The following is a 27,107-nucleotide window of genomic DNA, read 5'->3' as shown; positions in this document are numbered from 1 at the left end:
CCAGAATTTCATGCAATATTCTAAGTGTGGCCTAACCAAGGTTCTATACAGCTGCAGCATGACTTCCCAGCTTTTATACTCAATACCCCTGCCGATGAAGGCAAGCATGCCATATGCCTTCCTGACTACATTATCCACCTGCGTTGCCACTTTCAGTGACCTGTGGACCTGTATACCCAGATCCCTCTGCCCGTCAATGCACTTAAGGGTTCTGCCATTTACTGTATAATTCCTATCTGTATTAGACCTTCCAAAATGCATTACCTCGCATTTGTCCGGATTAAACTCCATCTGCCATTTCTCTGCCCAAGTCTCCAACCGATCTATATCCCGTTGTATCCTTTGACAATCCTCTTCACAATCTGCAACCCCTCCAACCTTAGCGTCGTCAGCAAACTTGATAATTAGCCCAGTTACATTTTCCTCCAAATCATTTACATATACTACAAACAGTAAAGGTCCCAGCACTGATCCCTGCGGAACACCACTAGTCACAGCTCTCCATTCAGAAAAGCACCCTTCCACTGCTACCCTCTGTCTTCTATGACCAAGCCAATTCTGTATCTATCTTGCCTGCTCACCTCTGATCCCGTGCAACTTTGCCTTCTGTACCAGCCTGCCATGAGGGACCTTGTCAAAGGCCTTACTGAAATCCATGTAGATAACATCCACTGCCCTTCCATCGTCGATCATCTTTGTCACTTCCTCAAAAAACTCGATCAAGTTAATGAGACACGACCTCCCCTTCACAAAACCATGCTGCCTCTCACTAATACGCCCATTTGCTTCCAAATGGTAGTAAATCCTGTCACGAAGAATCTTCTCCAATAATTTCCCTACCACTGACGTAAAGCTCACTGGCCTGTAATTTCCTGGATTATCCCTGCTACCCTTCTTAAACAATGGAACAACGCTGGCCATTCTCCAGTCATCTGGGACCTCACCGTAGCCAGTGAGGATACAAAGATTTCTGTCAAGGCCCCAGCAATCTCCTTCCTTGCCTCCCTCAGTACTCTGGAGTAGATCCCATCTGGCCCTGGGGACTTATCCACCTTAATATTCTTCAAGACGCCTAACACCTCCTCTTTTTTGATCTCAACACGATCCAGGCTATCTACACACTCTTCCCTAGACAAATCGACCGCTAAGTCCTTCTCTTTGGTGAATACTAATGAGAAGTACTCATTTAGTATCTCTCCCATTTCTTCTGGCTCCACACACAGATTCCCACCTCTGTCCCTGAGTGGGCCTACCCTTTCCCTGGCTACCTTCTTGCTTTTTACATATGTATAAAAAGCCTTGGGATTTTCCTTAATCCTGGTTGCCAATGACTTTTCATGACTCATTTTAGCCCTCCTGACTCCTTGCTTAAGTTTCTTCCTACTTTCTTTATATTCTCCATGGGCTTCATGTGTTCCCAGCCTTCTAGCCCTTACGAATGCTTCCCTTTTCTTTTTGACTAATCTCATAATATCCTTCGTTATCCAAGGTTGCTGAAACTTGCCATACTTATCCTTCATCCTAGCAGGAACATGCTGGTCCTGAATTCTTATCAACTGATGTTTGAAAGCCCCCCACATGTCAGTTGTTGATTTGCCCTCAAACATCTGCCTCCAGTCTAGATTCCTCAGTTCCTGCCTAATATTGTTATAATTAGCCTTCCCCCAATTAAGCACCTTAACCCGAGGACTCCTGTTATCCTTATCCACCAGTACCTTGAAACTTACTGAATTATGGTCACTTTTCCCGAAATGCTCCCCTACTGAAACTTCGACCGCCTGGCCGGGTTCATTCCCTAATACCAGGTCCAGTATTGCCCCTTCTCTAGTTGGACTAGCTACATATTGTCTCAGGAAGCCCTCCTGGATGCACCTTACAAATTCTGCACCATCCAAACCCCTAGCACTAAGTGATTCCCAACATAGGGGAAGTTAAAATCACCCACCACAACAACCCTATTGCTTTTACCTCTTTCCAATATCTGCCTACATAACCATTCCTCAATCTCCCGCCGGCAATTGGGAGGCCTATAGTAAAGCCCCAACATTGTGACTGCACCCTTCCTATTCCGGAGCTCTACCCATATTGCCTCGCTGCATGAGCCCACCGAGGTGTCCTCCTGTCATACAGCTGTGATATTCTCCTTATCCAGCAGTGCAACTCCCCCACCTCTTCTACATCCCTCTCTATCCTGCCTGAAACATCTATATCCTGGAACGTTTATCTGCCAATACTGTCCATCCTTCAACCAAGTCTCTGTAATAGCAATATCATAGTCCCAAGTTCTAATCCAAGCTCTAAGATCATCTTCCTTGCCTGTTATACTTCTTGCATTGAAACAAAGGCATTTCAGAGGGCAGTTAAGAGTCAACCTCATTGTTGTGGGTCCAGATTCACATGTAGGCCAGACCAGGTAAGGACAGCAGATTTCCTTAGTGAACCAGATGGGTTTTTACAACAATCAATGCTTTCAATGCCAGGGGCAGAATTTTCTGGCTGGCAGAGGGGGGGAGCGGGAGCGGGAGCGGGCGGGCGCGGACCTGATCGTCGCCCGCAATCGGGTCCTCGCCGCCATTATACGTGAGCGGGCCAGTTAAGGCCGGCCCAGCGTGAATCGCGGTTCCCGAGGACAGCGGGAGTGGGCGGGCAGCAGCGGGACTGCAATGGCTGCCGGGTCCAATGGTGACCCAGCGGCCTGTTTTAAAAAGCTGCTGCAGCCTTTCGAAGGCTGCAAATCACGGCCAGTGGAAGGGCTCCCCAGAGCGCTGCTGGTTGGCAGGCCAGGCAGGGGGGTTGGGCAGGGGGGCACTGTGCCTCTCGTTTTTCAGATGATTGTCTTGCTGCCCTCCTCCAGGAGGTGGCAGCACGGCGGGAGGTCCTCATACCCCAGGATAGGAGGAGGAGGCCCCCCCACAGGACCAAACGTGCCGGGGAAGAGGTGGTGGAGGTGGTGAGTTCCCACGACGTGATGAAGCACACCTGGATCCAGTGTCGCAAGTGCTTCAAAGGCCTGTTGCGCTCAGGAAGGGTGAGTAACATGTTGGCATTGGGCATTTAACCCATTCTCCCCTGGCGCCACCCCTCCCCAAGTCTGAGTGTAGTGACTGCATTGAATCATTGATGGCATGTGTCCTTCACTGGGTGGGCCAGCAGATATTGCCCATGCCAAGGTCACCCTGAGAGAGTGATGGAGCGATGGATTCTGCCCCCGCAGCATGTGGTACACTGAGACCCACATTACTGTTTTGGGGACAACCTGGAGGAGCTGCACCCAGGCGCAGTGCTGGAACTCCAGGACATGTCAAAGTCAGGGTGATGTCATGCTGGGAGGGGAGCTTCAAGGTGGCGTTGGCACCGATCGATCTGCTGCCCTCTGCGCTCCACGTGCTTGCGCCTCGTTGCTATGGAAGGTTAGACCGTGTGGTGCCTAATGTGATGTAGGCAGCAGTTGGCCAAGGGGGTTGAGGGGGCGGGGGAAGGGTCAGGCCTAGCATCTTTGTGAGTGTTCAGCAGCAGCGGGGTGAGGAGGCACTGGAGCCCTGCAATGTCCCACTCTGGTTGGGGTGGGCCATCCACGAACAAATTCCAGGTACAAGTAACACTAATCAATGCTCTTCTCTCCTTTTAAAGAGAAGAATACACATAATGCTGCTGAGCGGGTGAGGACTGGTGGAGGGCCGGCACAGTTGGCGATTCTCAGCCACTTCGAGCAGGAGGCCCTTGATTTGGAGAGGAACCATGCGCCCAGGTCCACTGGTGTCGGTGAGGCTGGGGTGCCACGGGCAAGTATGTTTGCCCTGCAGTGAGGTCACCATTGTTCTCCCAACAGCCATGGCGGTGCTGAATGTTCAGTGATTGAAGTTTGCAACATGGCTTGACCATTGCTTATGGAAGGATGAACGTATAATGATCCAGGGGACAGGGATGCACATTGACATTGTCTCCACGTTAACTAAACAAATGGCCTTGTTCTTCCTTTCAGCATCAGTGGGGCAGGGCTGGGAAGAGGAACAGCAGAGGACCCCCCTCTCACACCTGAGGGCCCTGAAATCTCACCAGCATCACACCATCTCTGCCAGGAAGGCACCAGCGCAAATACTGGCACCTCGGAGAGAATTAGAACATCGGCTAGTGTCCTGGGGCATAGCGGTGAGGGTACTTCACAGGAGGAGCTGGCAGAGACAGAGAGTGCCCATGGACTGCAGGGGACCAGGCACATACTCAGTCGGTGCCTGATGATGTGCCTCTGGAGTTGTCTGCGACGCAGCAAGTGCAGGAAATGCGGCCAGGTGTGCGGGAGCATCTGGTGGAGATATATGAGGCTATGCTTGGCTTGGTGTCCGTGGTGGAGGAGTCTACGTGGACTATTGCCGAAGCAATGAACCTCATGGCCGAGCGCCATGTGTCCTCCATGAAGAGAGAGCAGACTCTCGTGGAGAGGCTCCTCCAGGAGACCCATCAGGGCTTCCTGGGGACGCGCTCTGACCAGCAAGCCCTCACATTGGCATTGACCTCAGCTGGTCACTGCCAATGTGGGAGATGGTCCGGGCACCAAGTTTCCCAGCTCGGTGCCCATCCATCCACGGTGAGCAGGGAGGTCCGAAGCGACCTCACGTCGGCGCAGCAGCTGCCTGTCACTGCGGGCTCCTCTCATGGCGCTCCAGATTAGGGCAGCAGCTCCTCTGCCAGTGACCGTTGCATCCGGTGAGGCTGTGAAGACTGGGGAGATGCCAGCTGTGGAACTGGCAGCTCCCTCCCAGGCAGGGCCAGCACAGGCTCCATGGGCCAGAGGATGACCGCCAAGGTCATCAAGGATTATGGAGCCTACAACCCAGGCTTGTCCTGGAGGTCCATATGTGGTGTGATAGCTAAAGGTTCATTGGATTAAAGCCTCCTGAGTGACCCTGCCTCCCTGGAGTATGCCCAGGTAAGTGTCTACCCCCCTCAGCGTTCTCCTGTGTGTGCTCATCCTTGAACTCACTGCTGGACACATCGTGTGCAGCCACAGCCACTACGATTACATCTCCTTCGTCCACAGCATCCCCTCTTTCCAGCGCAAGATTGTGGAGAGCGCAGCATGCAACCACTATCACTAAGACACGATCTGGGGGGTACTGGAGTGCGCCCCCTGAGCGGTCCAGGCATCGGAAATGCATCTTGGGGAGACCGATGGTTCTCTCCACAACAGCCCTCGTGGAGCCGTGGCTCCTATTTTAGTGCTGCACAGCTTCTGTTCTTGGATGGCGGAGAGGCATCATGAGCTACCTTCTGAGGGGATAGCCTTTGTCACAGCAGCCATCCATCTAGCCGGGCTGGAGCACTGAAGAGCCCTGGCACCTGGGAGTGTCTGAGGATGTAGGTGTCGTGGGAGCTGCCTGGGTACCTGGCACAGACTTGTAGAATCAGCATCCTGTGATCACACACTATCTGCACGTTAATGGAGTGGAAGCCCTTCCTGTTGACGAAGGCACCGGGCTCACCTGCTGGCGCCTTGATGGCCACATGTGTACAGTCTATTGCACCCTGGATGCAGGGGAAGCCAGCAATGGCTGCGAAGCCTCTGGCTCGCTCAGTCTGACTGGCCTTGTCTCAGTGGTAGTGGATGAAAGTCAATCCATGCCTGAATAGAGTGTCTGTCACCTGCTTGACACAAGTGTGGACAGCTGCTTGGGAGACACTGCAAAGATCACCCACCGAGCCCTGGAAGGAACCAGAGGCATAGAAGTTGAGGGCAGCTGTGACCTTTAGAGCCAGTGGCATGGGGGGTCCACCCACACAGTTAGTGGAGATCTCAGGGCCTATCATCTGACAGATATAGTTGACTGTCTCCCTTAAGAGACGAAGCCTCCTTCGGCACTGTACCTCAGATATATTGAGGTAGCTGCTTCACCGCCTGTAAACCCTGGCAGCAGAATGGTGGCATCTTCTGCGGCCCCTTCCGCCTTGGACTTCCTCTTGGCCCTGCGCCCCTTGTGCCTGCGCCTGGCCTCCCAATGGTGGCTCCCCTGGAGGCTGAATCTGCACTCCTGGCTTCCTCCCCCTTCTAGCCCTCCCTTCCTCCTCAGAGCAGGTGGCTCCAGTGGAGAGTTCAGCTCCCATTCCCAGGCTAAGGGAAGGCTTCCTGAAACATGCAGGCCCAAAAAAGATTCCTCACTGCAGAGTGCTGACCTTGGTTGTGAATCCAGACCAAGCAGCTGGTGTGCGCTTTGAAGCATTGCAGATCTCACAGGCAAGTATCAGTAACTTTGAAAAATCAATATTTGACAGAGCACACTCGCGACCCCATTGAGCCCTCTTATCCCACCCATGGATGAGGTTTATACAAATGTGTTCTACCCACCTGCCCATTGCGCCCGTGCGCCGACCTGAAGATCGCACGGGCTGCGAAAATCACTGTTGATTTGTGCCTCAAGGGCCTTAAGTGGCCCGTTAATTAATGGCGGGCGCGCATCGGAGATTATCATGCGTCGCCCAATGAAATATCGCGATGGCCAACGGTGAAGTTGGGATGCTCGCCCCCGCAAGCCAATGGGAAAATTCTGCCCCAGGTTTTTAAGAATTGAATTTTAAACTCCACCAGTTGCCATGATGGGAATTGAACCCATGTCGGCGAGCATTAGCCTGGGCCTCTGGATTACTAGTCTGGTGAACACTACACCACCACCTTCCCATTGAACATGTACCAGGAGAGTCAATGTTTGACTGCCAATGCCCCCTTAAGACTTTTTCAGAAATGTGGATTACTTTTCTGCTATGTTTACATTTTCCCCACCCTCACATCCCAATTCCCAGTAGCTGTTTTATTTTTTTCAACTTCACCTTTCAGAAGCCTCCAACTCCATTTCTGAGGTCAGGGTGGTCATGAACCCACTCCCCGCTCTATACCCTTGGAGCTTTACAAGGTGTGCTCGTCGCCAATTTCCCCTCCCCTTGAGGAACAGGGAAAGAGGATTCGGCCATTAGCTCCTTGAACCTGTTCTGCCATCCGATAACATCATGGTTGATCTGTGGCCTAACTCCATATTCCCGCCTTTGTCCCAATGTCCCTTAGTGCCTTTGGTTAACAAAAACCTAGAAATCTCAAATTTAAAATTAACAGTTAGTCTAGCATCAATTACCATTTGCACAAGTGAGTTCCAAACTTCCACCATGTTTTTGTGTGTAGAAATGTTTCCTAATTTCCCTCCTGAAAACTTCTCTGTAATTTTTTGGCTTTGCCCCTAGTGTTTATGATGTGGCAGATAATGTGTGCCAGGCGGATCAAATCTATGAGGGAACTTGATCACGCGGTCACAACTGTTTTGTAATTTGTATTTATTTCGAGATGCTTGCCCTGAATTCAGAAGTAATAAGACTACCATGACTTCAGGGGTTTTTAGAAAACTAAATTAAACATTTATTAACAAAAGAAAAGATTTCAAGCACATACTTAGGTCTACAAATTACTACTATAACAACTCCTAAAACCCCAAATTAATCTGGCTTCTAGTTACACACAGGTTAAGGCAACAGTCAAAACAAATAGATTTAAACAGACCCAGGCAAAGCAACACAATACCCTGGATAGAAGAATTCAAAATGAGTTTTCTCAGCTTCAGTTCCTGCAGACAGCAACATGATGCACAGAGGCTGGAGGCTTTTCAAACTTGTTAGATCTGAGAATGTCTTCTTTCCTCTGACACACAGCCTCATCTCTTTTATACATGTTTTTCCCTTTTTAATGTAAATTCCATTGTTCCTATATGCTTTTGCAACTTTATTTTCCTCATAATATAAATCTTTCATAGTACTAATTTTATGAGTAAACTTTGGGAAAAATAAACACACTGTTTGGCTTAGCTTCTTCTGGCTAGGTGTAACATCTTACCATCTCTATGAAATTCAAACTAACCTAATTTATCTAAAAATGATAATTTTCCTTACACCTCACATTCTAACACTGCAGCCATGTTTCTGTAGTTAGTATTTCAAACCTAGCTTCTTTTTTGATGCATCAAAGCCTGCAGACCAACTGTCTCCAATTCAATTAAATTCCTCACACACACATACACACAGATAAACTATCCAAACTCCACTATTAACTTACCTTCACAATAATATTAAAAGAATTATTATATTTTCATAACACTAGTCCTAGACTGTCCAACCAGCAGAAATAATTTCTCTCTATCTACCTTTAATATCTTGAAAACTTTGATCAAATCACCTCTTAACCATCTAAATTTTATCCTTAATCTTATTCTCATTAAATTGCTGACCACCCAGCTTCCCTTCCTGGCCCCCATGATGACTGATTTTGTTAGTGGTTACTTCCCCTCAGGTACTGTCCCCATCCCTTTCAAATCTGCCATCATTGCCCTTCTCTAAAGGCTTAATCCTTGACCCCTCTGCCCTTGCAAACTAATTAGTCGTCTCCAAAGTCCCTGAAAATATTCCAACCTCCCAAAATCCATTCCCATATTTGCTGCAACACCAGGTTTGAATCCATCCAGTCAGGTTTCTGCCCTCACCGCAGTACTAAAATTCCGACTTCACCGCAGTACTAAAATATCTATCAAAGTCACACATGATGTCCTAAGTGACTCTGGTAAACCCCTTCTCACTCTCTCAAGCTGTCTGCAGCCTTTGACGCAGTTGCTAGCACCATCCTGCTCCAATGCCTCTCCACTGTCATCCTGATGAGTGGGACAGTATTTGTTTAGTTACATTCCTATTTATCCAGTCGTAGCCACAGAATCACCTACAACGGTTTCTCTTCCTGCTCCCTAACCGTTATCTCTGGAGTCCATCGGATATCTATCCTGTCCATTTTATTTCTGTCCTGAAACTCGCATGTTTTTCATAGTATTAGTGGTGGTTTATGGGTGTGAGCATGGATGGTTCTGTCTGTGTGGCTGGTTTAATTGAATTAGAGTCAGATAGACTGCAAGATTGACATTATCAAAAGAGTTAGGTGTAAAAAGGGTATTTGAAATGCTAATGAGTAAGCTAGAGTAAAAGAGTCAGCAGGTAAGGTGTAAATGAAATTTTCATTTCTAGATAAGTAGGGAATAGTGTGACTTTCAAAGGGATGGTAGGATGTTTACAACTAACAAGATAAATAGGGCAAGGTTATTATGTTTATTTTTCCCAAAAGGAAAGACCATAATGATGACATGAAATATTTTTAAATTATGGGAAAAGTAAATTTCCAAAGATATGTAGAACAATGGGATTTTACAGATTAAAGAAAGAGAGAGAAATGTATAAAAAGGATAGAAGGCTAGCAGGGGTTGGCCATGTAAAATCTTGAAAGGCACACCATGTGACACAGACTTGGAAGAAGTCCTAGCTACTCTGGAAAAAGTGTTGCTCCAATAACTAAAATAGTGTTAAAAGCCTTTGGAATTCCACTTTCGAGTGAATGCTGCGGTAACCTTGCTGGGTTGCTTATTTAAATGGAAAATCTATTTTGGACTGTTACCTTAAAGGGGGTGTGTAGTTGGGAGTCAGGTTAATTAGGAATTTTGGGATTTGTTATAATGTTAAGTAACTGTAACCTTATGTATGTGTTTGAATTCTTTTTTGATAATAAACGTTTTAATTTATTTTAAAAAATCTCTAAGGGTGTTTGTGGACTCATTACTTCGGAATTCAGTGCACAAATCTTCTCACAATAAATACAAATTGCAAAACCGTTGTGATAGCGTGGCCAAGTTTCCCTTGTCGATTTGGTCACCTGGCACATGTCATCTGCCACATCATAACAATCCAAATATATGACATCAGGTTCTACATGCACTTTGATGACACCCAGCTTTATCTCTCTACAGCTTTTCAACCTCTCCATCATCTCTAAATTGTCGCACTACTTGTCCAACATTTAATCCTAGATGAGTCATCATTTCCTCCAGCTAGATATTGGAAAAACTGAAGCCATAATCTTCGGTTCCCATTACAAACTTTTCTCCCTACCCACCGACCCTCCCTACCCTTCTCTGGTAACTGTCTCAGGCTGAACCAAGCCCTTTGCAACTTTGGTGTGTTAATTGATCCTGAATTGAGCTTCTGACCTCATAATTGCTTGAACACAAAGTCCGCCTACACTTCTGTGGCATCGACCATCACAGCCCCTGCCTCAGTCCAACTGCTGCTAAAACCCTCGTCCATGCCCGTGTTCCCTCCAAATTTGACTACCTCCTGTATAGCTTCCTACCTTCCATCCTCTCCAACCTTCAACTCACCCAAAACCCTGCTACCCAATCCTAACTTTCATCAACATGTCTTGCATCTCTGCTTTCCTTACCTTGCACCCACAGGCAGCCAGTGCTGGTGCTAGAATGAGGCTGACCTTGTCCCCGACACCTCCTGTCGAATGCTTGTCAACTACCAAGCCCAACCATTCTTTTGGCCATTGCAGGGTGACACCAGAAACTTTCATCTCCTTGGTTAGATTCACGGTCTCCTCCTGGGTCATTCCCTGCAAGCGAATCGCCATTAGCATGGCACCTAACAAAGAGAATCATGGGAACTTGTCACAAGCAATACAACCAGATCATTATAATCGTGGCAACCGGGACTGTGTGATGCTGCTGATGTTCAGTATCACCGAGCCAGGACTAACGCAGGCTACAGACATGCACTTCTCAGCCCTACACCTGGGCAGTGGTGGGTTTACCCACCACTCGTGTGAAACAGGTGAGCTGCCAGTGAGATCAGCAACACCAGCCTGAACCCAAGAGTGGCACAAGGTAATCCGGCAGTAACAGGGGGAGCAGGAATCCTGGGCAGAACTTTCTACTCCTGCCAGTGGCCAGGATCGTGGCGGGTGGGTGAACTGGAGGTGAGAAATCTGTTTCCCGACGGTGGGATAAACTGCAGGAATTTTTTGTTCTCTACACTTTCAAGGCAAGTTAAAGGTGGATCAAGCTTCCCGATGAACAATGTCGGGAACCCCATTTGCATTCAGTAACACCTCAGGCATGCTCATTAAAAGGCCACCTCACCAGAATTAAGTACGCCCTCCCCAGCAGTGAGAATTTAGAATGTTCAGTCTCATGACTGTGTCCAAGTGGTTTTCACCTGGTGAGCTTCACCTCTTCCACGGCTTTGAGGTCTGTAAATGTTGCTTTCTCCTTCTGTGGGACCTCGGGTAACTTTCCTCTAGTGCCATTAGCAAACAATGCGCCAAGGCTGGACAAGGGAGGCAGGCGAAGGGTGGAAAGGTGAGGGGGTGGTGTCCGGAGAGGGGGTGTCCGGGAAAGCGGAGGGGTGGGGTATGGAGTGTCCGGGGAAGTGGGGGGTGCAGATGGAGTGTCTGGGGATGGGGAGGGGGGGCTCTGGAGAAGGTAGAGAGAATGAGTGTCTTCAAGGGTAGGGTCCTAGGGGCTGAACTCAGGTTACTGGTAATAGGAGGGACCACTCACTCAGTCAAAGGGGGGAGTGGGATGCAGTAGGGTCGCAGGTCCAGGGTGAAAGTCTGGTAGGTGAAGGCATTGTTGGGTGGGTCATGGATATAGACAAGACATGTGGTTTGAATAACGGGAAGGGGCAGGGTCAGTGGGAGCCTGGGAACGATAATGGGTGTCAGTTCTAAGGGGAGGGAAGGCATGTGGAGTGGGATCATGATAGGGTCCAGGGTAACGGGGGAGGTTTAAGGGTGACAGAGGGGAGAGGACTGGTGATACTGAGTAGGTCTATGGTGATGTGGGGGGGGGGGGGAAGTTGGTGGGTGAAGGGAAATGATTGAATGCGATGGAGCGAGTTTGAAAGGTGATGCTCACCATTTTTCCAAACTGACCTTGACCACACAGTTAGTCAGTCAGTCAGATCCCTCGAGATGGGAGGAGGGTCTTTATGGGCAGGTGGAGTTCAGGTTCAGCTGACTAAAGGAACATCCTAATAATTGAGGCAATTGGATGTCCAAGATGCTCAGTTGTGTTCTCCTCTCCATGGTGAGGGCTGCATTGCAGCAGGTTTGTTCATAACATAGTGATCCCAGTGAGGCATGGAGCTGCTCTTCATTCTGGGCCATTTGCCATCTGCTGCAGTCAGGGGCAGTGATGAAGGGAGGTGGGTGTCTCCAAGGGGCATGGCTGGTGGAGGGCAGCCAACTCACAACGCTAAACCTCCATCTTCCCGGGTGAATGGTCTTGGCTGACAAGGGATCATGCAATTAGTCTTTCAATGCTGCCAAGGTAATGGTCTCTCTATAGGGTCTTAAGGGTAGTGGAGACAAGTGGAATAGTGTCCAAGTGAGGCTACTCGCACATGGCTCACATCACCCTGGCCAAGAGCAATATCTCCATGCAAATCCATGAATGAATGGGAGGAACATTCATCTCTGGTCATCCAGGTTATCTTCAACCTGGAAGGAGTGGGGTGGAGATGTCACGTCTAGATGGAGGCCAGGTGAAGGGCTTAGTACTGGCTTGCTGGCTTTGAGATGGAGGAAAACCTGTAAAGGACATGCTCACTAACTGTATCACTTCAATGTATTCACAGATCCACTGAGGTTTCGAAGATGCAGGCTGCAGGCAACCCTTCCTTGGTAATGGCTCACCCAGGAGGAGGAGGGCCCATCGCCAGTTGGCACAGGGCCTGGAGCAACAAGAGGCAGTGGGGTCTCTATAAGATCAAGACGCTGGTGAACATGGATCACTGCAGTGGTGAGCATTGGCCCGACCATGGGTGTATCGCCGGTGGTGCTCTTATCTGGGGATGAGTGAAAGGCAATGCCAGTTTGGCTTCACATTAGACCAAGGCCATTGAGGAGCAAAAATCACCCAAAGGATTATGGAAATCTGGAATTTTCCCTCCTCGGGCAGTCAATTGGAGCGTTCAAATCAAGGGATATGGAGCTAAAGTGGAAAAATGGAGTTGAGGCACAGATCAGCCATGGTCTAATTAAACAGCAGAACAGGCTTGAGGAGCAGAATGGCCCACTCCTGTTCTTATGTAACAGGGTCTAGGGGTTAACAAATCTCCTCTTACTCCTATTTTCTCTCCAGGAGCCACTGAATGCCATTTAAGAATAGGAACCTATCTGATTTTTCCACTCCCACTCCATGGATTCAAATGCTGATTGTTGTTTCCACTATTTTTCTGGTTGAGATCAGTACAGATTGAGGGTTGATATTCTCTCGGACGCGACTGGGCTACTCTGTTTGGTTCAGTATCATACTTGGTAGTACATCCATACAAGACATCAAATGAATTCCATTGTGTTCTGGTATCAGGTGCACACTTGTCACACTGGAGATGTCACAGATTTAAGACAATTAAAAATGAAGGGGAAGTACCACCTGTAAGTGTTACCTATCTGGCTGTCTTGGATGGTTTGCTTTGTTACTCCTTGCACAAAGCAGCGGATTTCTTCTGCGTTTAAAGCCTGTTTATCTCGCTTCTTCTGAATCATTCCTGGGACATTGGCATGAAGTTGGCTGGTGCACATTTTCTTTGTGTTTGTCTGGAAATGAAGTCAACCCTTGTGGAAAAGAAAGACTAATCTCAATGAAGTATTTGTTTGGTAGAATACAAACATTGCTTTGATCCAAGATTTGGAATGCAGAAAAGGAGGGAGAGGAACAGACTGACCATGTTCTATAAAATATAGAATGAACTGTTGGAAATTGACAGAAACAAATACTTGGTGCCCTCCATCAATGACCAAACATGAGGTAACCATCCACACAAACTACAAAGACCATTTGTTTCCAAGACAGTGTATCAACAATCTTTCTTCCCAAGGACAATCCCACAATGGAACAAGCTGTTAAAGGAAACAGTCATAGCCCCACCACTTGAAATCCTCGAGACCCATCTTTAGATTATTTCAACTTAAAAGTTTTCATTATCAGGATGACGATCCCAGCAGGCCATGCTTGGTTTAGCTAGTGCTACCCATGCCAATGTTGGCGGAATACAGATATTAGTCTGTGATGCTGACACAACTAAAGCAGAAGCAGAAAATATTTAGCAGAAGATGATCGAAATGGCAAAATCTCCTTCCAACCTCTCCTCTGTTTACCAAAGGAGATTTCAATCAGGTCTATCAAATGCCTACTCAATCTTCTCCATTTGAGGAAAAGCTGCCCTGATTGCTCCTCACTCAGACCTCTCAGCACTTTCTCCAGAGCTATTTATGTCCTCTTTTATAAGGAGATTAAGTCATCATGGCCTCTGCTTTTGTGTTCAAGCTCTTTGATAGAAACTCCAAAATCCCTTAATGGCTTTAATCCTATTTGACCATCGTTAGCCATTACCCATTCACCTAATACCTTTGTTTCTTCTCTGCATTTTCCATTTTAGGTAGATTTACCATTCTTCACTCCTGTTCATCAAATTGAGCACCTCGTACTTCTTTTCTATTAGACTGCTTCCACCACTTATTCGCCCATGTTCCTAGTCTTGGATATTCATCAGCAGTTGGCTGCTCCCCTCAATTTGATATAATGTCACAATCTGCCCAATATTGATTTAAAGGCCTAGAATTTATAACATCCACAGAAACATACTTTCCAACAAGGCCTTGTCAGAAGTCACCAGGAGAACATACCTTGGCTGATTTTTAAAAAATTATTTCCATGCATGGTCCAGGGATGTTGAGGGGGCAAAATTGGATAGCCCCAAAACAGGCACAAGGAATGCCATACAGGATTAACTTACACTCATTGCTTCTAATGCAGACAGAATGCAAACTTTTTTGCTGCCTGCTCATTTAAATGGTTGCAGCATGCAGCCAGCGCCAAGCACACCGTTAAAGAGCTGCACACCTCAGTAGGGGCCTAAGTTCATGCAAGGGTAACAGCACTTAAAGTTAGCTTGCAGCACTTAAAGGGGAGGTGCATTCTGGCTGCAGCAGGTGCTGGATGTGACTGGGGAAGAGAGTGTTTAACCTACAAGAAGAATGACTATTTTGCATCAGAAGAGAGAGGGTGTGGCAAGGTTCCCAAATGCGGCACTGGAGCCCCCCAGTGCAGGAGGTGGCGAGGTGTCCTCCATCCAGGGGGGCTCAGCAGGCCCACCAGACAGATGTTGCAAAGGCAGTGGAACTAGAGAGCCATTACAGTCAATTTCAGCACTGCAGCCCCCAGATCCTGGATGCCCTGCACCATATTCAATGATCTCATAGTGTCAAGGTGTGTGAATGCATCCTCAAATGCCATGTATTACAACTGAACCCAGAGGCAGATTTACCGTGAAACCAACCGTGGTGAATTACCGGGGCCCCCAAACGCCAGGGGGTCACAAAAGTGCAGGGCATTGGATGAACACAATTACTCTCAGTATCTGATAAACATAGAATCTACTGAACGGAACATGGATGATTGCGAAAGAGTATCGAGCAGTCACTCGAACTTGCTTCTACTCTGTGTAGAAAGACACTTATTTTCCCTGTGTTATACGAGCGCGGTTAAGCCCAAATCTGTGATGTTCTAACAAGCTGCTGAACGGGCCACGATGGTGTTATACGTGTGTCGCCTGGTGGCGGAGAGGTGGGCAGGACAGTTTGATTTGCCGAGATTGTCCAGAAATTACTCTCAACACAGGGCACTGCAGTTGAAACTGTGGAGCATTGGGCAATGACTCAGACGGAACGCTATTGCTTCAGGTTTAATGGTATTATCAGGTTAATTGGTATATTCCCCTTGCAGTTTGTTGTTGGGGAAAATTTGTAGAAATGACATGCTTTATGTACCTAGTAGCAAAAATGTAATTTACTATAGCCACCTGCCATTAAAATATTAAATTGCATAATAGCTATAATATCTATTGAGCGTGTTCGACGCTTACAAGAGGCGGAATAAGCTCAGGGCAGCGCCACCATCAGGGCGTATGCGTCTGTGCAACGCTGGCGAATTGCCTATCATTCCATGAAAATCCAATCTAAAGTCAAGTTTGAATTGCTTCACTGAGGCAGATCAGGGAGCATTTTGTTTGCCGTGCGCTGATCTAAAACGTTCTGAAAGAGAGAAACCAGATTTAAACATGAATTGATTTGGTGAAGGTGAAATTTTACCCAGCCAATCTTTTTTACGGATGATCCCCAGAGTTTTCGGTAAACTTACTCGGGGGTCCTTCTAGATACAGTTTTGTACAAAATACACCTTTTAGGCATAATGGTACATCTTTCGGAAACTGGTCGACAGACAGCAATTCCTAATCCTCGCAAGAGGAATCTCCTTTGGTGACGACGTGCGGAGAAATGCATTGCACAAGTTTATTGGCATTAAAATGCAGCGCTCAGGAGCCCGTGTTCAATTGACGCTGTTTAGCTGTTCTCAGCACAATGGCTTTGCACAGCTTTTTGTCTAAAGTGGTTCATTCTTTTTGATGTAGTTTTTGAATACATTCCACCTGGCATGATGCAGAACTGGGCAGCGCCAGGCATGCAGCAGCACATCGAAAGTTCAGGCGGGATCATAAAACTGAGAGAGCTTGAATTCTTAATAGTTTAACAGCAAAGGGTACGCTACTACTGTTCACTGGCAGAGTGTCATGCACTGTTATATTCTCTACTCTGCAAACAATAGAAATTGTATTCACAATTCTTCCAGGAAAATAATTAGAAAACAATTCTTCCAGGAATGCCTACCTTGAAGAAATAAGTAGGCGTGGCCGAGATAGCTCGGCTCAGTAACCCACATAGTAAATAGATCATGTGCATATTTCTATGGAAAGTGGAATGATTTTCTTTTTATAACAGTTGAATGGCAGGAATACAAAGAGCTACGTATCATGAAAGGGAGCACGTTCCGCGTTCCACTTGGTGCTCAGTACAACCCGGCTGACTGACAAGCTGCTGATGGTGGAATCATGCACATCTTGTTTTCCAGCCCTCCCCTCACTGTCACAACCCCCTAACCTTGTGCCTCTCTCCTTTCAGATAACCAAGAATTGCAATTTGGCCAGTTTTGGGAGCGGGTGGGGTGGGAGGAGATAGAGAAAGAATTGGAAGCGGAGCAAGGTAAGGATGAAGATGAAACACTGTCACTCACCCTCACACTCAACCATCACCAACTCACATACTGACACTGTGCATACCTTAAAGGAAAGTTCAGAAACAGGATTGCCCTGTGGTGACCTAGTGGACAGTAGCATGGCCTGCAGCCAGGTCAAGGGACAAGAGTAGCATAGCCATCAGCTTGTTGGAGGGCAAGGTTGCATGAGTTTTGCTGCAGAGGGACTTAGACAAGGACTTTGATGGGGCAGCCTAGAGAAGAAAGCTGATGGGGATGCACAATGAAATGCTTGGTGCATTGGCACATTGGCACAATTGATGCACAATGAAATGCCTGGTGCATTGCCAGGCCTGCAGTCAATATCAAGGATTCTGGCACCAACCTGGCACAAAGCTTTACACAGAGCTTGGAGCCCATCATCTCCAATGTGGTGTTGGTGACCAACTGAATGAGAACATTTGTGAATATCCATGATACAACCTGTAATGGCTGAAACCTCAGCTTCCATTACATCACAGGGTTCAGGAAAGTTGGGGTAGTTTCTTTAAAGAGGAGGCAACAAGGTGACCTGATTGAGGCTTTCATTTTCCTGTTACATATCAGACTGAATTAGGGAGAGGTATTTGCAGATTGATTTGTGTCAAATTGATTAGGGGAGAACTTAAACAAGATCTGGGACTGCAAACCCTGTCATGACAGAGCAGTAAACAAAAAAGTGAACAGAATGTGGAGCTAGGCCACCCAATCAGTGGAATGTAAATCAAAAGGTTTTCATGTGACCTTCTGGCAAGTGATCAATTCAATGCTGTACAAAGTCCCTGGGAATGGTGCAGACAAACATCAGGTAGCTATTCCCTAGGCTGAATAGTGAGGGAAGGCTCCAAAGCTTTGGAAGGAGGGAACAAAGAGTCAACTGAGAAAGGATCTTGCAGAGGTGAAAAGAGAAAGTCAATGCTGATCACTGTTACAAGTTAAACCATGACTGGAGGACAAAGGGCAAGGGACAAAAAGCAAAGTACAGTTCAAAACTGATGTTGAAAACCATTTCTTCACACAGACTGATCAATGCTGGACTGAGGGCAAGAACTCTGGACAGGGCATAGTTGAGGGATATGGTAAAAAGGTGGGTCAGTGGAGATGAGAAGTATTGTGAGCAGGGGGATAGGTGGGGTTAGGGGATATGGGAAGAAGGCAGGTAGGTGGGCTGAGATCTGTCAAGCAGAGATATGTCTGCTGGCATAATGGCTTTTTCCATTTCCTAAACATTCTTACGTCCTTCTTACATTCTGGATACTAATTAGAAACTGAATGCCCTTACAATGATAAAGAGCGCCAAAAGAACCACCCTACCTCTGCATCTACAATCCCCACGGACAGGCCTGTGTTTTCTGTGCTTTACTAGACATGATTCCAAGGCTGATTATCCAGTAAGAGTAATAAAATGAAGAACCAATTCCACACCTTTAGAGAAATTTAGATCAGTATTTATCCCGTTCCGATCCTGCTGCGGAGATCAGGTTGTGCTTTCACATAAAAAATATCTTCTTGATTGAGTTCACAGAGTTCCTCTCCACTAATACAGAGCAGCACCTAAGGACAGAGGAAACAGACAGTGTAACACCTCTGAGGATTTACAGATATAATTGTACAGGAATGGTCTCAAAGGTGAATTTCAAATGGCTTGCAGCCAGTCCCAACTGCCAATCAGTTGCTAAGTCTCAGGGGGTGGGAATGAGCTAACAGGAGGATAAACTGCAAAATATCAACTTGTAAAATTAGCATAAACATAGTCACTGACAGTTCAGAAACAGCTGACATACAGACCTTGAACCTGCTGTCCTTCATTTCCTAGTAACTCAGCCTCCAACAGTGGGGTGGGCGGCAGGTCATACGCATTTCCGTCACTCACTGATCATTTAAAATTACCTGGATATTTATTTCGCTGTTGAAAGACAGAACATGTTCAATGGGCAGAGTTCCTGCTCTGAACAAGCACTTGTGCAGCTGATAGGAATTTAAAGGCTGTAAGCCAAAGGAAAAAAGATGATCCTATCAAATGCAGGGCTCTTATTCCTGCAACGCTCAATATTCTTTATGGAGTACTTCTCAAAATCCAGGCAAGTTTAGATCACCACTGCCTTCTGCCGATCCCGGCCTTTTACACCTGTAATTTTGGCTCTGTTCCAAACATCCACTGAAGTTTGCAAACTACCTCAGTAACAAAAGTGACAGAACTAGAATTTCATGTTCTTGTACATGATATTCCTGTATAATTATATTACTGTTTGTCTTTGCCACTTCAGCTCTTTTGACTTAACTCTCTCTGGGCTTTCTCTCTCTTACCTCATAGGAACAGTAGATCATTCAGCCAATCAAAGTCTGTCCCACTGTTTAATTTGATCATAGTTGATATATACTTCAACTTCACTTTAGCTCCATATCACTTGCTACCCTTACCTAACAAAAGTCTATCAATCTGAAACTAGAACATTTCAATTATCCCTCAGCAAAAACAAGCTTTTGCAAACAGAGTTCCAGATTTCCACGACCCTTTGCATGCAAAAGAACTTCCTAATTTCACTCCTGAATAGCTTAGCACTAATTTTAAGGTTTTGTCCCCTTGTTCTCGATTCATCCACCACTGGGAACCGTTTCTCTGTATTTACCCTGTTGAATCCCTTTATCATTTTGAGCATCTCAGCTAAATCCTCTTCTGGGGATTTCTATCCCCATTAGGCTGTCTCTTCTCCATCACATCTCAAACGCTAGCCTCTGTGATCTGGACCTTGTGTTCACTTGTTGGAATTTGGTGGCCTGGTGTTTTGGGGTTGTCCGTCCCCAGTATTGCTTCCACATTGGTTCAATTATAGTTTTCCCACCAATGAGGAAACAGTACTGAAGAATTTTTCAAACTGCCAGACCCAAACTTAAATTCAAACCGATCAATTACATTAAACTGTGGGCAGGAATAGCAATAGGGCAGACAATGAGGTGGTGTTCAATGGGTCCTGTGCCTGTGCGTTGGGCAGTCCAAGGCTAGACAATATGGAACGCCAATTAAAAACAGTTAATAGCCTGGGACAGAGAGACAGTGCAAAAGAGCGCAAGTGTTTAGAGGTTGTAGTGAGCATTCACAATGAACTGGGGGAACTATGTTCAGCTCTGGTGCTTTTGATAAAAACAGTGAAGATATATAAAGAGGCAACAGAAATGATTGGAAGTTTAAAGAGGATGAGTGTGATGGAAGATTGGAAGAACTCAAGAGCTGCAGTCTAGACAGAGGTAGTTAAGGATGACATTGTTACTCACAATAAGAAGTTGTGGTGTTACTCACAATAAGAAGTTGTGGTGGAAGAATTAATCCAGGCTGGTATTTCCACACGAAGTGTTTCAGCTGTATCTTCTATTTAGATGGGATAGTCAATGCCCATCACCTGTTTAACTAGCAATTGTCTTTAACAAGGTGATTGCCATGCAGTGTGATTGTTTATAAATTGACAGATTCCCCTCTTTTCTTTTTTTTTAAACTTTGAAAAACATTTAAAGAATATTTTTTTAAACAAACAGAAGGAGACAATGTCATGTATTTCCACATCTATTGTTCCTGTATTTGCTTTACCAAATATATATATAAGCAATTATAAAACATAAGTTTTTCTTCATTGCATTATTATAACATAAGACACCCCTCTTCCAATACATTTAATAATCTCTTAGAGCAGGCACTTCTTTTTGTAAAACAGTCTGATAGTTAGTGACTTGTGTCAACCCATTGTATCTTAGAAATTTCTCTTCTCTCTAACATTTCTTTTTTGCTAGCTAGGTCTATTCTTAGCCTTTTTTTCAGTGACACGTTTCATTGAATGAACATTATCCCAAAAAGACTGGTTATCAACATAACATTCTATGGGCAAACTTTTCTCATGTTGCCCCTTATACAATATTTCTGTCAGTATATTGGATAAGTAAACCCCCATATCTAATGCTTCTACCAAGGCCAGCATTTCAACAGCTTTTTACGATACTCTTTATTTTCTTGGCTTCCCAAGCCAGCAGACAACATTTTTCATTCTTTCCCACCAAGAATATGATAAACCCTGCTGTGCTAGAGTACCCGTCTGGAAGATTGGCATGTGAAGCATTGCTAAAAATGACCAAGCTCATATCTTCTGGGTCACCCAAGGCTGGAAACTTGAGTACACATCTCTCAGAATTTAATTTTTTTTTTAAAAAAGTGTTTTATTTGCTCTCGGAACTTGCTCAACTGTAGCATGTTTCATCATAGTACTCAGCTCAACACATCATAACTGGCATCAGGCCTAGTCTGAGTGCACAACCAATCAAACTTTTCAACTGTTCCATTTCTTCCTTGGTAGCGGGATCCTCTTTTCGTGAGGATATAACCCAAGTTATTGGGATATGATTAACATTTTCGAGATAAGATTGTTGATTCAATGTCACTCCTAACTTGCTCTACTTAATATCTAAACTTATGTATTTAAAGGCCCGAAGCCTGACTTCCAACCACGAATTCCTTCTTTATCTTCTCGATTACCCATTGTTCAAATTCTACAGAGCCTCCCCACAGTAAATCATTAACATGCATGATAAAGATTCTGGATAGTTTCTCCTTATGGTACCAGTAGAATATCGTGGGGTCTGTCTTTAACTGAATGCAACCCGTTTTCAACAGGACAGACCTCACAGAAAAATACCATGCTCTTGATGCATCATTCAACCCATAAACACACTTGTTTAATTTCCATAGCTTTCCTTCTACATCCCGGCTTCTTTGGTTTCAAAAACACTTCCCTTTGAAACTTCTCCCCCTGTAAAAACGCAGCCTATATAATCAATCAATTTGCACTCCCAGCAATACGATGCCAAAATAACTAAAAAAAAATCTTCAAACTCACTTTCCTGCAGTAGGCGAGTCCACTCTGACATCCTGATCCCGTAGTCTCTCTTCAAAGCCTCGAGCTACTAATCTCACTTTGGCCTTATTTGTGCCGCCTGGGAGTACCTTTTCCGAATAGATCCATCTGTGAGCTAAAGCTGGCTGTCCTCTGTCAGGTATTTCAGAATATACCCCAAATTCCTCCAACTTTCTAACTCTTTCTATTCGGCTTCTTTTATCAGCTTATTTTCCAATTTATTAGCAGCTACTGGAATCTCTCGGGCATAAGGACTTCTACTTCCATTGAGATTCCTAGCTTGCTCTCCAGTCCTTGTTCTTGTTAAGCTACGGCCTCTACTCACATTCCTCTCCCTTTCTGGAATACTACTATATGATCTTTCTCCCATGCGAACAGAAACCCGTTCGCAAGTCCGTGATTATTTTTTCTAGGGTCATGACAACTTTCTGGTTCACTGCCAGAACTTATACTGCACTTCCTGGATTTCCACATCTTTACCTCGGTTTGCCAATTGATAGATCTTGTCTCCTGTCCTTCATCCTGCACATTTAGCCAATGTTTGTATTTACCAGTGGCCTTTCCTGCTCTCCCTATGATGGTGGCATCCATCTACACACTGGTCCCTTCTGGCATGTATGTTGTCTTTGTTCCTACTTTCGGTAGTTACCATTTTGGATGAAGAGTGTTATCCTGTATCTCAGTGTTACTTTGTTCATAGTCAGTCAACCCCGTAACTGCCGTCGTCTGCTCCTCATAACTACCCAGTGTGTATCTGTGTTTGTGAAGTGCATGGTGCCTCCTCGCATTCTATATCCTGTTCAGGACCTGTAAAGGTATAGCCAGTACCAATTAACCATGGAGAATGTACCCTAAGTTTGATTACATGTTGCATAATTACTACTTTCCATCACTCCCTATTACCTTGCCAGGTCCTTTCCACTCTCTGGCCTTCCTTTTTATAATATAGCATGTCTCCTTATCTAAACTGTATTCCCGATGGTCTTATGTGGTGCTGTAGGGCCTGTCGAATTTTCTCCGAAACCTCAGCTTTTGTGAGAGCTTTTCTGCCCGCATGCAAAGCATCCAGATGAGCAGAAAAGGTGGAGCTAATGCTAGTCCCTTCTAGAGCAGGGGAAGCATCTGACGACACCGAAGGCAACTTTGGATTTCTTCCATACATCAACTGGCACGGACTGTACCCCCCAACCATTTGCAAAGAGTTCTTTGCATGCACTGCCCATGCTACCGCCATTTGCAATTTACAATCTGATTGATCAGCCAATATTTTATGTAACATGTCATCTCTTACCGCATGGTTTCTTTCACAAAGACCATTACTAAACAGAGTCTCAGCTGCAGTGTGCATAATTGAGACATTTAAATTTTCGCACATGTCTCAAAATTCATCATTGGCGAATTCCCCACCATTATCTGTGAGGAACCTCATTGGTGTTCCTAATCTTGTTCCTACCCATTTCTCCATGACCTTATCAACAATGCTCCTTTTGTCTTTACTATGTATTATAGTGGATAGGCTAAATCTGGTTGCCATATCTATGAAGTGTAGTAAAAAAATACCCCTATCCTTGTCCCAAACTTCCATCGTCACTGCATCGTTATACTCCCTGGCTAGTGGCAGCTCACAATAGGACATGGTGGTGTCTTGCGGTATTTAAGACAAATTTCACACTGAGCTGTGATTTGTTCAATAAGGTCATCATATCCTTTATCGACCACTCCCGCACCTTGAAGTAAAGTCTTCAGTTTCTGTGGTGCCAGATGTGCAAACTGTCCATGTAATTTCCAAATTACCTTCTTTTTGTCCACCAAATTCTTATTCTCAGAAGTTAAGTTAAGAAATCTCTGGCTTCCTTAGTGGCAAGCAGTAATACCTGACCGAGTAAAATGTAGATCCACAATTTTTCCAAACACGACTGCTCTATCATTCTTCATATCTAGCATCAATTGAGCCTTCTTCATCACAGATCAACTTAACAATAGCGGTATCTCACTAGAAACCACATCAGTACTGATAAACAGATTGATCCCTGCTATCTTACAAGGGAGGACCACCTGTTTGGAGGATGTTAATGTATTGTCATCTCTGAACCTGAAGCAGGTAAAGCTTTCATACTCCTTAATCTTCCACCAGTCTGCCTAATTGAGAGACTCCATATAGCAGCCAAGCCAGTCCATGCCACACACCGTAGAAGTGCGACCCCTGTCCAGAACTGCACAGTTGAAGGAATCTACCATCAAAATACTCATCACTGATTCAAACTCTCAGTGATCAATACAATTCCATCATGGCAGTCACCATCATCAGTTTCAGATGAATCCGTCTCGTGGGTCACTTCAAAAACACGATTCCTTCGCTGTGGGCAGTTCACCGCAAAGTGATACTGGGAATCACACTGAAAACACCGATTAACTATTCCCCATGCATTTTTTGGGTTTAAACGTCTACGGTTGCCATCACAGATGCGCTTCGTGTCCCGACTCTCAAATTGGCTAGGTTTACGACCATTTTCAGACCTCTTGTCATTAACCCCATCTTTGTGTTGGAATCTTCGTCTAACATTTGGTCACCTTCGAAATTCGGTCAGCGTTGAATCCTCCATCCTTTGCTTCACAGCATACTTGTTTGCATTTCCTAAGAAAGTGGCTGGGAATGACTGTTACCCGAGGAATTTTTTTAGGGCAGCAGCCATTTGATCTATGAGAGATTCTCTCCCCCCGAACTGAACCACTGGTAGTACTAAAAGACCGTTTCTGGGGAAGGTGGGACCTGTACAAGCGGCACGGTCTACATCTGAACCAGAGCAGGACTAACATCCTTGTGGGCAGAACAAAAACAGAATTACCTGGAAAAACTCAGCAGGTCTGGCAGCATCAGCGGAGAAGAAAAGAGTTGACGTTTCGAGTCCTCATGACCCTTCAGCAGAACTGAGTAAAATTAGGAGAGGGGTGAAATATAAGCTGGTTTAAAGTGGAGTGGGGGGGAAGAGAAGTTGGGGTGGGGGGGTGGTTGTAGGGACAAGCAAGCAGTGATAGGAGCAGATAATCAAAAGATGTCACAGACAAAGGAACAAAGACATGTAAAAGGTGGTGATATTATCTAAGAGAATGTGCTAATTAAGAATGGATGGCAGGACACTCAAGGTACAGCTCTAATGGGGGTGGGGTGGAAAGACTGACAGGGCATTACAGTTATAGAGTTAAAAATAATTGAAATAGGTGGGAAAAGAAAAATCTATATAAATTATTGGAAAAAACAAAAGGGAGGAAGAAACGGAAAGGAGGTGGGGATGGGGGAGGAAGTTCAAGATCTAAAGTTGTTGAATTCAATATTCAGTCCGGAAGGCTGTAAAGTGCCTAGTCGGAAGATGAGGTGCTGTTCCTCCAGTTTGCGTTGGGCTTCACTGGAACAATGCAGCAAGGCAAGGACAGAAATGTGGGCAAGAGAGCAGGGTGGAGTGTTAAAATGGCAAGCGACAGGGAGGTTTGGGTCTTTCTTGCGGACAGACCGCAGGTGTTCTGCAAAGCGATCGCCCAGTTTGCGTTGGGTCTCTCCAATGTAGAGGAGACCGCATTGGGAGCAACGAATGCAGTAGACTAAGTTAGGGGAAATGCAAGTGAAATGCTGCTTCACTTGAAAGGAGTGTTTGGGCTCTTGGACGGTGAGGAGAGAGGAAGTGAAGGGGCAGGTGTTGCATCTTCTGCATGGGCATGGAGAGGTACCATAGGTGGGGGTTGAGGAGTAGGGGGTGATGGAGGAGTGGACCAGGGTGTCCCAGAGGAAACGATCCCTACGGAATGCTGCCGGGGGGGTGAAGGGAAGATGTGTTTGGTGGTGGCATCATGCTGGAGTTGGCGGAAATGGCAGAGGATGATCCTTTGAATGCGGAGGCTGGTGGGGTGATAAGTGAGGATAAGGGGGACCCTATCATGTTTCTGGGAGGGAGGAGAAGGTGTGAGGGCGGATGCGCGGGAGGTGGGCCGGACACGGTTGAGGGCCCTGTCAACGACCGTGGGTGGAAAACCTCGGTTAAGGAAGAAGGAGGACATGTCAGAGGAACTGTTTTTGAAGGTAGCATCATCAGAACAGATGCAGTTCCTCTGACATGTCCTCCTTCTTCCTTAACCGAGGTTTTCCACCCACGGTCGTTGACAGGGCCCTCAACCGTGTCCGGCCCATCTCCCGCACATCCGCCCTCACGCCTTCTCCTCCCTCCCAGAAACATGATAGGGTCCCCCTTGTCCTCACTTATCACCTCACCAGCCTCCGCATTCAAAGGATCATCCTCCGCCATTTCCGCCAACTCCAGCATGATGCCACCACCAAACACATCTTCCCTTCACTCCTCCCCTCCGGCGGCATTCCGTAGGGATCGTTCCCTCTGGGACACCCTGGTCCACTCCTCCATCACCCCCTACTCCTCAACTCCCACCTATGGCTACGCAGAAGATGCAACTAGAGCACCCCCACTATAGCTGTACCTTGAGTGTCCTGCCATCCATTCTCAATTAGCACATTCTCTTAGATCATATCACCACCTTTTACACGTCTTTGTTCCTTTGTCTGTGACATCTTTTGATTATCTGCTCCTATCACTGCTTACTTGTCCCTACAACCACCTCCCCCCCGCCCACCAACTTCTCTCCCCCCACCCCCCCCTCCCCACCCCCACTTTAAACCAGCTTGTATTTCACCCCTCTCCTAACTTTACTCAGTTCTGCTGAAGGGTCATGAGGATTCGAAACGTCAACTCTTTTCTTCTCCGCCAATGCTGCCAGACCTGCTGAGTTTTTCCAGGTAATTCTGTTTTTGTTTTGGATTTCCAGCATCCGCAGTAGTTTTTTGTTTTTATCTGTGTTTAATTGACTGCCACTCCTCTTCAAGAAATGCCTACCTTGAAGAAGTACTGCTCTGCTCTCCGACAGGATTTCCGCCTGTCTCTTCTGCCTTGTTCACCTTCATTGCTTTCCATTTCTCTCCTGGTGTTTGACAAGGTGTTTAGTAAAACCCGCTTTCACAGCCATATTTCCTTTTTCAGTGACTGTCTCCGTCTCCGACTCACCCCATGTGGATTTCAACTGAAATTCCATCCCTCATGTTTCGAACCCACTCAGGATTACAGGTATCTCCGGGACATAAGACGTTTCTCAGACTGCTGTTCCCGTCGCATTCTGAGATCCACAGTCAGTGCCATGTGCCGCCATATGAACACACTCAACCTCTCCCTCC

At 46.1% G+C, this 27,107-nt stretch overlaps 1 protein-coding gene across 10 annotated transcripts in view; it reads right to left on the bottom strand.

Annotated features, from left to right (window-relative positions):
• The window catches only part of tymp (thymidine phosphorylase), a 67,352-nt gene that overhangs the window by 26,805 nt on the left and 13,440 nt on the right, over positions 1-27,107 (bottom strand). For 5 of the 10 annotated variants that reach the window (XM_078553143.1, XM_078553146.1, XM_078553147.1 and 2 more), the window contains exons 2-3: positions 13,297-13,465; positions 10,286-10,488 (exon numbers count right to left, since the gene is read on the bottom strand). In XM_078553143.1, coding sequence (XP_078409269.1) covers positions 10,286-10,488; positions 13,297-13,432 — 339 coding nt within the window. In that variant the 5' untranslated portion in view covers positions 13,433-13,465. Of the gene's footprint in view, positions 1-10,285; positions 10,489-13,296; positions 13,466-14,258; positions 14,342-15,774; positions 15,944-18,404; positions 19,867-27,107 lie in introns of those variants that run through there. The other 5 variants (XM_078553150.1, XM_078553151.1, XM_078553149.1 and 2 more) reach the window with 5 other exon arrangements.

Source organism: Cetorhinus maximus, chromosome 12, assembly GCF_964194155.1.
Source record: "Cetorhinus maximus chromosome 12, sCetMax3.hap1.1, whole genome shotgun sequence".
Taxonomy (NCBI): Eukaryota; Metazoa; Chordata; class Chondrichthyes; order Lamniformes; family Cetorhinidae; genus Cetorhinus; species Cetorhinus maximus.
This window is presented reverse-complemented; position numbering and strand designations above follow the sequence as displayed.